The sequence below is a fragment of the Neomonachus schauinslandi genome, chromosome 10 (genome assembly GCF_002201575.2).
Source record: "Neomonachus schauinslandi chromosome 10, ASM220157v2, whole genome shotgun sequence".
Taxonomy (NCBI): Eukaryota; Metazoa; Chordata; class Mammalia; order Carnivora; family Phocidae; genus Neomonachus; species Neomonachus schauinslandi.
The window spans coordinates 59,693,262-59,706,576 of record NC_058412.1 but is presented as its reverse complement, the minus strand read 5'-3'; the positions used below and the strand labels follow the sequence as shown (position 1 = coordinate 59,706,576).

Sequence of the window (13,315 nt, the reverse complement as noted above, 5' to 3'; positions counted from 1 at the left end):
CTTGTCTTGATCCTATAATTCAGGGATCATGCTTTTGTTAGAAGACATCACCAAATTGCATGGATCAAGGCCTTAGGGAGGTGGCTGGGGATTCACATGCACCCTGTGCCCATCTGGAGCACAGCCTGCCACAGACCCTGCTACCGGGACTGCCCACCCTTTGGCTACTACCCCAAAGGAGCCTGAAGGCAGGAGTGGGGGACAGGGCAGAACTGCTCGCCCTAGGAGGAGTTGATATATGACCCCAGTGTGGCAGATGTGAGGAGCACTAGAAAAGTCTTCCTTGCCCCAAAGGGAACTCCCCGTCTGCTGGCTGATGCCTGAAATTCTACCCTGTCTTGCTTTTGCTTTTAGCTCTTGTTAAGATACAAATATCCTTGAGAGTGGAATAACTTTAAGTTTCTATCGGACATTCTTGGTTTGAAGGATTAGAAAGCAGGTTTTGATAACAGGAGGGATAATGTTTAGGATTCTGGGAGCCTGAGGTCAAGGAATAAATGGGGTGGGAGGTGGGAAATGACAAAGAATGTGAAAGCCCCTGCCACTCGCCCGCTGGCGTGGAGCTGGACAGGGCACGGGTTTGGGATGCAGGTAGGTGACATGGTGTGTCACTGAGCTGAAATGACAGCTTAGAGAAAGCAAGAAGGAAGGAAGCCTAGTGGATGGTGATGGCCTCATGTGAGGGCAGTGCAGGAGTGGGGAGGTAAAGGGCTGAGGCAGGGCTGGGGCATTGACAGTGGGGAGACAAACTGAGCAAGAGGATGGAGATAGAAACAAGATTTCTGTGTGCTGGTGGTTTTTTTCTTCCAGTGCCTGCCACATACCAGGCCACTACAGATGGGTTTCCTTTCCTCTGTTCCACAAGTAATTGTCTTAAATTATGATACAAATACAAAATTTAACATTTTCACCATTTTTAAGTGTGCAGTTCAGTGGCTTAAGTACATTTACGTTGTTATGCAACCATCACCAGCATCCATCTTCAGAACTTCTCCATCTTCCCAAACTGAAACTGTATCCATTAAACAATAGCTCACCATTTCCCCCCTCACCCTAGCACCTGGTAATCATGATTCTACTTTCTGTGTCTCTGAATTCGACTGTTGCAGGTACTTGCTTCACTTAGCATCATGCCTTCCAGGTTCATCTCTGTGTAACCTGTATCAGAATTTCATTCCCTTTTAAAGCTGAATAATATATCCCAACTTGGGTTGTTTCTACCTTTTGGCTATTTTGAATAGTGCTACTGTGAACATGGGTGTACAAATATCTGTTCCAGTCCCTGCTTCACTTCTCTTGTGTGTATACCCAGAACTGAGATTGCTGGATCATATGGAACTCTATATTTAATTTTTAAAAATATTTTTAAATTTAAATTCAATTAATGGACATATAATATTTGTTTCAGGAGTACAGGTCTGTGATTGATCAGTCTTATATAATACCCAGTGCTCATTACAACACACAGCCTTCCCAGTGTCCGTCACCCAGTTACCTCATCCCCCAACCCCTCTCCAGCAATCCTCAGTTTGTTTCCTAAGATTAAGAGTCTCTTATGGTTTGTCTCCCTCTCTGGTTTCATCTTGTTTCATTTTTTCCTCTCTTCCCCTATGATCCTCTGTCTTGTTTCTTAAATTCCACGTATCAGTGAAATCATACGATAATTGTCTTTCTCTGATTGACTTATTTCGCTTAGCGTAACACCCTCTAGTTCCATCCATGTCCTTGCAAATGGCAAGATTTCATCTTTTTGTTGTCTGCGTAATATACTATTATATATATATATATAATATATATATAACACATCTTCTTTATTCATCTGTCAATGGGCATCTGGGCTCTTTCCATCATTTGGCTATTGTGGACATTGCTGCTATAAACATTGGGGTGCACGTGCCCCTTCAGATCACTACATTTGTATCTTTGGGGTAAATACCCAGTAGTGCAATTGCTGGGTCATAGGGTAGCTCTATTTTCAACTTTTTGAGGAACCTCCATATTGTTTTCCAGAGTGGCCACACCATTTTACATTCTCACCAACAATACACAAGGGTTCCAATTTCTCCACATTCTAACACTTGTTGTTTTCTTTTCTTTTTTTTTTTTTAAATAATGGCTGTATTCATGGGTATGAAGTGGTTATCCCATTGTAGTTTTGATTTGCTCCTTAATGATTAGTGATGCTGAGCATCTTTTCATGTACTTATTGTCCATTTGCATATCTTCTTTGGAAAAATGTCTATGCATTGTCCATTTTTGAATTGGGTTTTTTGTTGTTGTTGAATTATAGGAGTTTTTTATTTATTCTGGATATTAATCCATTATCAGATATGTCATTTGCAAATACTTTCTCACCACTGAGTATGATGTTAGCTATGGGTTTTCTATATATAACCTTTATTATTGTGGGATAGTTTCCTTCTATTTCTAGTTTATTTGGTGTTTTTCATCATGAAAAGGATACTAAATTATGTCAAATACCTTTCCTGAATTAATTGAGATGATCATGTATTTTTCTCCTCTTCATTCTGTTAATGTGGCAGATTACATTGATTTTTGTAGGTTGAATCATCCTTGCATTCATGGAATAAATTCCACTTTGTCATGGTATATAATCCTTTTAATATGCTGCTAAATTCAGTTTGCTAGTATTCTGTTGAGGATTTTTGCCTCAGTACTTATAAGGGATATCAGTCTTTTAGATTTCTTTTTTTGTAGTGTCTTCAGGGTAATGGTGGCCTCATACAATGAGTTATGAAATGTTCCCTTTTCTTCAATTGTTTGGAAGAGTTTGAAAAAGATTGGTTAGTTCTTCTTTAAATGTTCGATAGAATTCCTCAGTGAAACCATCTGGTCCAGGTCTTTTTTTTGTTTGGAGGTTTTGATTATTGATTCAGTCTCCTTCTCATAGTTCTAGTCAGATTTCCTAGATCTTCATGATTCTGTCTTGATAGGTTTTGTGTTTCTAGGAATTTTTCCATTTCATCTGGGTTATTCAGTTTGTCAGCATACAATTGTTAATAGTACTCTCTTAGGATATTTTTAATTTCTGTAGAATTGGTTGTAATTTCCCACCATGTATAATTTTTGAGCACATGCCTGCATACAAAGTATATTTTGTTAGGCTCTGGAACCCATCTTTGACTATCATGGCATCACCGACTTACAGTCCAGTGCACTTAAAATGTGATTTAGGGACCAAAGTTGGAGAACCTTTCACTTTTCAGAATTATGTTAAATATATGATATTGATTCCTAAGTCACATTCAGTGAAGGAAAGCCCTTGCAATAGTCTTGTCAGCCCTTACTTATTGCTAAAGGTCTCTGGTCTCAGACTACATCTGTTAAGCAGTCTTGGAGACAGGACCAAATAGCAGCAGTGCACTCCAGTCCAGCACTACTCACGGCAAATACTTAAATTCAGGGTGGGGATGGGGCCGCTTTTCCCTTTCTATTCAGTATAATATCCACACAGTAGATGACACAAGGCACACTAATCTTAAGGATATAGTTTGATGGGTTTTTACATATGTCTAGACCTGTGTAACCAACAGTAGATCTAAAATATTCCCATCTCCCAGAAAAATCCTTTATGTGTACGTGAGACATGGGAAGATTTGGGCTCTTAAAGTCTCAATCTGGCAGCAGTGTAGAGTAAGGAGAGTGAGATGGGCTCTGAGTCTTCATCTGGGAGCCTTGCTGGAGGAAGCATCCATGAATTCTGCTCACTCTGCTAGGAGTGGCTCAGATGTTCACATGTTCTAAAAAATTAGGCATGGCCTGAGCCCTCCAACAAGCTCCATTTGTGCTACCACACACACACACACACATACACACCACACCTGCTACACACACCCATCCATTCAACATTTATGCGATTTGTAGGTCCTGAGTTGGTGGAGTATCCAAAGATTAAAAAGCCACAGTCCTTGCCCTTCTGAAGGAGAGCCAGTGTTGCTACAGCCCAGAGACTCCTAGAACTCATTTTCCAATTTTTTAGATGTGGTTGGCAGCAGCTGCCATATTCCTGTACCTTTCTTTGCTTCTCAGAAGACCCTAACTCTTCCCTCCCCCTTCTTGTTATGGGCATCACTCACTCACCTGAAATTAGGTTGGGGGTGGGGTCATCTTGCTCTGCTCCTGCTTCCTCAGCCACGGCTTCTAGAGCTGCTAGTTTGCTTATTTGTCCAGGAAATGGGTCCAGTGATGTGGTATTAGAAGGATGGGCTATTTAGCTTGGAGAGCATCCATTTGGGGGTAAGCTGATTACTATAGGGAGGGATTTTATAAGAAGGAAGTGGGACTGATTGTTCATTGTCTGTGAAAGAAGCAGTAAAGAAATAGGCTCAGGTTAAGAAAGGAAAGCTGGTGTTTGGAGAGCAGGAAGAAAATCCTTGTCCAGAGTGCCAGGATGGTGCCCCATGGCCTCCACCCCAGCCCTCTGAGAGGAGAGGACAGTGAAACGGCAGCCCAGAGAAGAGCTTCTTAGTTCTCCTAACTCCAGGTGATGGGCAGGGTTGGGCTGGCACTCTGGTCCTTCTAACTGAACCGTTCCATGATTCTATGACGTCACTGAAGAGAGAAGAATGGGGAGCTGGGCTTGGCTCCAGCTGCTCCAATTCCTATCCTCTGGATTCTGATAGTTTTTGGGGTGAGGGGAGGTGAGCTGTGTGATCACACGTGTCCCAGCTCAGTCTCCCCTCTAACCACCTCAGCCCCCACCACATTTATGGAGAGAAATTAGCCAGTGTGAGTCAACTTCATCGAAACAAGCACAGCATCTTTTATGAAGCTGATCAAAAGAACAACAGTGAAAATAGCTTTTTATTCTTCTGTTTCTAGAAAACTTAAAGAACAAGAGAACTACATTCAAACTAAGCTGGAAAAGAATATTTGTACAATCTGTGATTGTGAGAGTGGACGATTCTTCTAGCTAACCCTATGAGCTTTGAAACCACAGCAATCACTTTCTTCATCCTCCTTCTAATTTGCTTCATTTGCATCCTCCTTTTATTGGTGGTTTTTTTATATAAATGGTATAAATCCATGCTGATAAATTGGGATCAGATTTCAAGTCACACTAGCAAATGTATCTAGAAATAGTATAAATCAATTTAAAATAGAGCAAATAATGCTATAGCTATTTATTTTTTCCATTTCAGAATTTTAGAAATTCTAATTTCCTATTTAAAAGTGAAGTTCCATGCCAAGTAAATCAAGACCATTCTTTTTTTTTTTTCTGAATTTTTTGCTTATTCATTTTCAGTTTCCAAAGCAAGAAAGATGAAGAGACAGAAAAAAGTCCTTGTACAGATGCTAATGGAGGTGAAGATTGTTTAGCTGCTAATGCGGAGACAAACAATTCAGGAGACCAACAAAAGTAAGTCTGTATTGTAGAATGTGATAGAAAGCCATTTTGGGGTATGATAATGGTGGCTAACATGCATGAATTTTAAAAATTCTGCTGATTACCTAGGACTATCCTAACGCCAATCACGGACTTAAACGCACCCATGAGGCCTGGCATTCTTGTCCAGAGACGGAGTAAAGAAGACACACCCTTAGAAAACAAAGAGAACATAGAAGAGGAGGAGGACAAAACAAAAGAGAAGCAAGAGCCTAAGAATGCTGGAGGAAATGGTGAAGAGGTGATCGCCTTATCTCCTCCCAAGGACCAGGTCAGAATGTGTTTGATTGAAAAGTGGTAAATTTTTTGGCTAGGTACAATGAGATGGTCTTGCCTGAAACTTAAGTTTTTACCTGGAAGGAGCACAAAGTCTGCAGTCTTCTAAACCATTCTTCTTAGTTCATCAGTTCATGTTATTAAACCAGTCATGTATGCCAAATCTAGACACTTGCTCATTCTTCACTCTTACATTTGTATTGTTCTTAATAATCCCCCTTCATTTTGCTTTTCTCAGAACCCTAGGATCTTAGAGCTGGTGGAGTCCTTGGAGATCATCTAGGGATCCAGCCCTCTCATGTTACAAATGATAAAATGAGATGAATTGTTCAAGGTCATTCCTCCACTGCGGCCAAGCTCAGGACCAGAGCCCATGTCCCTGTTCTGGTTCCAGGCTGTACAACAGCACACAAACATTGCCCGGGCCTTCTTGAGCTCCCTGTCAGGACTCTCTGATAGGAACAGTTCACATCTTCCCTCAACACAAGGCCCATGCCCAGAGGCAGAACGATGGTTCGGGGGCCCCTTTCTACCCATAGAGATATGAAAATGAGATCATGATGGATTATCACTGCTTTCCTGTATCATTTAGAAACACTTCTTCTGTTTCTTACTAACAATTTTTCTATATTGAATTTAAAATATAAACTAAATTAAAAATATAACATTTTTTAAAGCAGGACTTGTTGCCTTCATAAATTGATCTTTTATACTGTTTGTTCCATTCTCTTATAGGATGAAGATTTGCAAAAACCACCTACACCTCTCACTAGAACTCCTTCAGGTGTTGAAAACCACAAAAGACCTTTAAAAGGAGTGACATTTTCTAGGGAGGTAATTGTTGTGGACCTTGGGAAGGAATACCCGATACCTCGAAGCTATACTCGAGAACATAAAGAGAGAAAATGAGCTCAGAAAAGGCTGAGAGTGAAAGAAATGTAAGCTTAGACTAACAATGAAATGACTGGGGGTACAAGATCATGTTGAAACAGCAAAATATGGGGAATTAAGCAAATACAAATAGTATTTTACCTTTGTGCAGAAAGAAGTGAGCTACATGCAAAATTCTGTAAGTAAAATACCCAGAGCTTGAATATAGTTTTTTTAAAAATTCAAATCTGAGTTCAAGAAATTGATTGTATTAAGTGTCCTTAAAACACTGTCTACTCAAACACTGTTCTAACATGTGAATAAAATTATTTGTGTTTGTGCAGATGTCTGTTAGGTAAATCATATTTAAGGGGAACTTTAGAGATAGCAAATGTTTCTTTTCATTCATGTTTTTTTAATTTAAATTCAATTAATTAACATATATTATTAGTTTCAGAGGTAGAGGTGATTCATCAGTATTATGTAATACCCAGTGTTCATTACATCATGTGCCCTCCTTACTGTCCATCACCTAGTTACCCCATCCTCCCACCCACCCTCCCCTCCAGCAACTCTCAGTTTGTTTCCTATGAAAAAGGGTTTCTTATGGGTTTTCTCCCTCTCTGATTTTGTCTTGTTTTATTTTTCCTCTCTTCCCCTATAATCCTCTGTTTTGTTTCTTAAATTCCACATATAAGTGAGATCATATGATAATTGTCTTTCTCTGATTGACTTATTTCGCTTAGCATAATACCCTCCAGTTCCATCCACGTTGTTGCAAATGGCAAGATTTCATTCTTTTTGATGGCTGCATAATATTCCATTGTATATATATACACCACATCTTCTTTTTTTTTTTTTTTATTTGAGAGAGAGAAAGAGATAGAGAGCATGAGAGGAGGGAGGTTCAGAGAGAGAAGCGGGCTCCCTGCCGAGCAGGGAGCCCGATGCGGGACTCGATCCCGGGACTCCAGGATCATGACCTGAGCCGAAGGCAGTCGCTTAACCAACTGAGCCACCCAGGCGCCCCACCACATCTTCTTTATCCATTCATCTGTCGATGGACATCTGGGCTCTTTCCATAGTTTGGCTATTGTGGACATTGCTGCTATAAATATTGGGGTGCAGGTGCCCCTTTGGATCACTACATTTGTATCTTTGGGTAAATACGCAGTAGTGCAATTGCTGGGTGGTAGGGTAGTTCTATTTTCAACTTTTTGAGGAACCTCCATACTGTTTCCCAGAGTGGCTGTACCACTTGCATTCCCACCAACAGTGTAGGAGGGTTCCCCTTTCTCTGCATCCTCACCAACATCTGTCATTTCCTGACTGGTAAATTTTAGCCATTCTGACTGGTGTGAAATGGTATCTCATTGTAGTTTTGATTTGTATTTCCCTGATGCTGAGTGATGTTGAGCATTTTTTTCATATGTCTGTTAGCCATTTGTATGTCTTCTTTGGAGAAATGTCTGTTCATGTTTTATGCCCATTTCTTGATTGGATTATTTGTTCTTTGGGTGTTGAGTTTGATAAGTTCTTTATACATTTGGATACTAGCCCTTTATCTGATAAGACATTTGCAAATATCTTTTCCCATTCTGTTGGTTGTCTTTTGGTTTGAAGTTGCTTATGCTGAGGTCAAAGAGGTTACTACCTGTGTTCTCCTCTAGGATTTTTATGGATTCCTGTCTCACATTTAAGTCTTTCATCCATTTTGAGTCTATTTTTGTGTATAGTGTAAGGAAATAGTCCAGTTTCATTCTTCTGCATGTGGCTGTCCAATTTTCCCAACACCATTTGTTGAAGAGACTGTCTTTTTTCCATTGGATATTCTTTCCTGCTTTGTCAAAGATTAGTTGACCGTAGAGTTTGAGGGTCCATTTCTGGTTTCTCTATTCTGTTCCATTGATCTATGTGTCTGTTTTTGTGCCAGTACCATACTGTCTTGATGATTACAGCTTTGTAATATAACTTAAAGTCTGGAATTGTGATGCCCCCAGCTTTGGCTTTCTTTTTCAACATTCCTTTGGCTATTTGGGATCTTTTTTGGTTCCATACAAGTTTTAGGATTATTTGTTCCGAGTCTGTGAAAAAAGTTGATGGTATTTTGATAGTGATTGCATTGAATGTGTAGATTGCTCTAGGCAGTATAGACATTTTAACAATATTTGTTCTTCCAATCCATGAGCATGGAATGTTTTGCCATTTCTTTATGTCTTCCTCAATTTCTTTCATGAGTGTTCTATAGTTTTCAGGGTATAGATCCTTTACCTCTTTGGTTAGATTTATTCCTCGGTATCTTATGGTTTTGGTGCAATTGAAAATGGGATCGACTCCTTAATTTCTCTTTCTTCTGTCTCATTGTTAGTATATAGAAATGCAGCTGATTTCTGTGCACTGATTTTATATCCTGCCACGTTGCTGATTTTCGCATGAGTTCTAGCATTTTTTGTGTGGAGTCTTTCGGGCTTTCCACATAGAGTATCATGTCATCTGTGAAGAGTGAGAGCTTGACTTCTTCTTTGCCTATTCAGATGACTTATTTTTTTTTGTTGTCTGATTGCTGAGGCTAGGACTTCTACTACTATGTTGAACCACAGGGGTGAAAGTGGGCATCCCTGTTGTGTTCCTGAACTTAGGGGAAAAGCTCTCAGTTTTTCCTCATTGAGAATGGTATTCGCTGTGGGTTTTTTGTATATGGCTTTTATGATACTGAGATATGTTCCCTCTATCCCTACATTGTGGAGGGTTTAATCAAGAAAGGATGCTGTGTTTTGTCAAATGCTTTTTCTGCATCTATTGAGAGGATCATATGGTTCTTATCCTTTCTTTTATTAATGTGGTGTGTCACGTTGATTGATATGTGGATGTTGAACCACTCCTGCAGCCCAGGAATAAATCCCACTTGGTCGTGGTGAATAATCCTTTTAATGTACTGTTGGATCCTACCAGCTAGTATCTTGTTGAGAATTTTTGCATGCTTGTTCATCAGGGATATTGGTCTGTAATTCTCCTTTTTAGTGGGGTCTTTGGGATCAAGGTAATGCTGGCTTCATAGAATGAGTTTGGAAGTTTTCCTTCCATTTTTATTTTTGGAACAGTTTCAGAATAGGTATTTATCCTTTAGATGTTTGGTAGAACCCCCCTAGGAAGCCGTCTGGCATTGGACTCTTGTTTGTTGGGAGGTTTTGATTCTGATTCAATTTCTTTGCTGGTTATTGGTATGTTCAGATTTTCTATTTCTTCTTGTTTCAGTTTTGGTAATTTATATGTTTCTAGGAATTTATCCATTTCTTCCAGATTACCTAATTTGTTGGCATATAATTGCCCATAATATTCTCTTATAATTGTATTTCTTTGATGTTGATTGTGGTCTCTCCTCTTTCATTCATGATTTTATTAATTTGGGTCTTTTTTTCTTTTTGATAAGTCTGGCTAGGGGTTAATCAATCTTCTTAATTCTTTCAAAGAACCAGCTCCTAGTTTTATTGATCTGTTCCCCTGGGGTTTTTAAAAAATTTCTATATTATTGATCTCTGCTCTGATCTTTATTATTTCTCTTATCCTGCTATATGTAGGCTTTATTTGCTGTTCTTTTTCCAGCTCCTTTAGGTGTAGGATTAGGTTGTGTATTTGAGACTTTTCTTGCTTCTTGAGGAAGGCCTGTATTACTCTCTATTTCCTGCTTAGGACTGCCTTTGCTGCATCCCAAAGATTTTGAACTGTCATGTTTTCATTTTCACTTGCTTTCATGTTTTTAAAAATTCTTTAATTTCCTGATTGACCCATTTATTCTTTAGTAGGATGTTTTTTAACCTTCATGTATTTGTGGTCCTTCCAAATTTTTTTTTATGGTGACTTCAAGTTTTATAGCATTGTGGTCTGAAAGTATGCATGGTATGATCACAATCTTTTTGTACCACTTGAGTCCTGATTTGTAATGCAGTATGTAATCTATTCTGGAGAATGTTTTATGTGCACTTGAAAAGAATGTGTATTCTGCTGCTTTAGGATGAAATGCTCTGAATATATCTGTTAAGTCCATCTGGTCCAGTGTGTCATTCAAAGCCCTTGTTTTCTTGTTGATCTTCTGCTTAGATGATCTGTTCATTACTGTGAGTGGGGTGTTAAAGTCCCCTACTATTATTGTATTATTATCAGTGAGTTTTGTTAAGTTTGTTATTAATTGATTTATATATTTGGCTACTCCCAAGTTAGGGGCATAAATATTTACAATTGTTAGATCTTCTTGTTGGATAGACCCCATTATTGTGACATACTGTCCTTCTTCATCTCTTGTTACGTTCTTTGGTTTAAAACCTAGTTTGTTTGATATAAGGATGGCTATTCCAGCTTTCTTTTGTCCATTAGCATAATAAAAATGGTTTTCCACCCCCTCATTTTCAATCTGGAGGGGATTTGGGTCTAAAATGAGTCTCTTGTAAGCAACATATCGATGGGTCTTATTTTTTTTTTATCCATTCTGATACCCTATGTCTTTTGATTGGAACATTTAGTCCATTAACATTGAGAGTAATTATTGAAAGATATGAATTTAGTGCCATTGTATTACCTGTAAAGTTGCTGTTCCTGTAGATTGTCTCTGTGCCTTTCTGGTTTTTGTTACTTTTGGTCTGTCTTTATGCTCAAAGGGTCCTCTTTAATATTTCTTGCAGGGCTGGTTTAGCATTCATGAGTTCCTTTAGTTTTTGTTTGTCTTGGAAACAATCTCTTCTTCTATTCAGAATGAAGGCCTTGCTGGATAAAGTATTCCTGGCTGCATATTTTTCCCATTTAGCATGTTGAATATATCCTGCCAGTCCTTTCTGGCCTGCCAGGTCTCTGTGGACGGGTCTGCTGCCAGCCTTTTGTGTCTACCCTTACAGGTTAAGGACATCTTGTCCCAAGCTGCTTTCAGGATTTTCTCTTTCTCTTTGTAATTTGCAAGTTTCACTATAATATGTCATGGCAGTGACGTATTTTTGTTGATTTTGAGGGGAGTTCTCTGTGCCTCTTGGCCTTGAAAGCCTGTTTCCTTCCCCATATTAGAAGTTCTCAGCTATAATTTGTTCAAATAAACCTCCTGCCCCTTTTTCCTGCTCTTCTTCTGGGACTCCTATTATATGGATATTATTTTGTTTTATGGAATCGCTGAGTTCCCAAGTCTACCTTCGTGATCTAATATTTTTCTTTCCCTCTTTTTTTAAGCTTCATTATTTTCCATAATTTTATTTTCTATACCACTAACTGATTCACTCTTCTGCTTCATTCATTCTCATTTTTATGGCCTCCACTTGGGATTGCATCTCGGTTATAGCATTTTTAATTTTACCTGATTAGATTTTAGTTCTTTTATCTCTACAGTAAGGGATTCTCTAGTGTCTTCTATGCTTTTTTCAAGCCCAGCTAGTATCTTTATACTTGTTATTTTAAATTCTAGTTCAGACATCTTACTTATATCCATATTGATTAAATCCCTAGCTGTGAGTACTACCTCCTGTTCTTCCTTTTGGGGTGAATTTCTCTGTCTTGTCATTTTGTTCAGAAAAGAAAAAAATAACAAAACAAAACAAAACTACATCTTTGGTGTGTTTTGGTCTGCTTGTTAAAAGAAACTAGATCCCAAAATAAGAAAGAAAGAAAAAAATATATATATGTATAAAAATACAAGGAAACAATTTTTTAAATTTTAAATTAAAAAAATATAAAATATATATAAAAATAAAAGTTAAAAAAGAATTAAAAAAAGAAATAACTAAAAAAAATAAAAGACTAAAGAATAAAAGTACACAGGAGGCTAGATACTATTTTCCCCCGGAGCTGAAGCTTTGCAGCCCTCTAGGATCAGTAAATTTGGTGAGAGCAAGTTGTTTGTGCTGGTCTTCTGGGGGAGGGGTCTGCTACGCTGATTCTCAGGTGGATTTGCTCTAGTGGAAGTGCGCCTCCAGGGCACAGGAGGCAGGGCTTTGTGTAAGCAGCTCCAGACTCCACCAGGAGTGGCACTGTTTTGCTCCCCGAAGGCTTCTAGCACTGATGCACATGGTGAATATGGTGGCACCCTGCTTCTAGGCAGGAGCTGAAAATTCGCACAGCCCACTCTTCAGTGAGCCCTCACAGAAGAGCAATCAATCACTCTTGTCTCCCCATTTTCCATTAGAACACTGTTCACCCTGCCCGTGTCCAAGCGTTTTTATCTCAGGCACGAGACCGAGTTTCAAAACTCCAAATGTTAGGGACTCGCACAGTGCAGACACACCCTGTTCCTCCCTGGGAGGGTCTCCCCACACTTCTGCCTTTTTCCGGCCCCCTCCCAGGAAAGCAGTCACACGACCGCGCAGCAGTTCCCAGTTTATGGCAACACAGAGCAGGAAACCAACACCTAGACTCATTGTTTTCAGCTGGCTTCCCCGTTCCTATGCCTGGGAACCATGCCACACTTAGGTGCCACCCATTCTTCTTGGGACCCTGGGGATCCTCAGACCACACTGTCACTCCTGGGTTTCTGCCCTGCTTCACCCCCTGAACACCTTTAAGCCAGGCATGTCCCCCACTGTAGCAGACTTCTAAAAATTCTGATTTTGTTTTTGTACTCCACTGCTTATAATACTTTGTAGTAGCCTCCTTAAGCAGGCTCTCTCCCTGCTGCCTTATCCTCAGCTATATCACCCCAGATTCAAGTCTCCACACCTCCTACCTTCCAAACGGTCACTTTTCTACTTGTAGACTTGTAGCATTTGTTTTCTCAGACCTCCAATTGATCTC

General features: G+C 39.4%; 1 protein-coding gene across 1 annotated transcript; it reads left to right on the top strand.

The window, feature by feature from the left end:
- Positions 1-4,941: 4,941 nt before the first annotated feature.
- On the top strand, positions 4,942-6,592 carry C10H2orf74 (chromosome 10 C2orf74 homolog). Its single transcript, XM_021699126.2, has 4 exons — positions 4,942-5,036; positions 5,267-5,380; positions 5,477-5,648; positions 6,419-6,592. Exons 1-4 carry the CDS (start codon positions 4,942-4,944, stop codon positions 6,590-6,592), a joined length of 555 nt encoding a protein of 184 aa, XP_021554801.2.
- The last annotated feature ends 6,723 nt before the right edge of the window (positions 6,593-13,315 follow it).

Bases quoted from the DNA above. Each gene is read 5' to 3' on its own strand.
- C10H2orf74 (XM_021699126.2), top strand. From the start codon at position 4,942: ATGAGCTTTGAAACCACAGCAATCACTTTCTTCATCCTCCTTCTAATT. The intron at 5,037-5,266 runs GTATAAATCCAT...ATTCATTTTCAG, and splicing joins GTGGTTTTTTTATATAAATG to TTTCCAAAGCAAGAAAGATG. The intron at 5,649-6,418 runs GTGATCGCCTTA...ATTCTCTTATAG, and splicing joins CTGGAGGAAATGGTGAAGAG to GATGAAGATTTGCAAAAACC.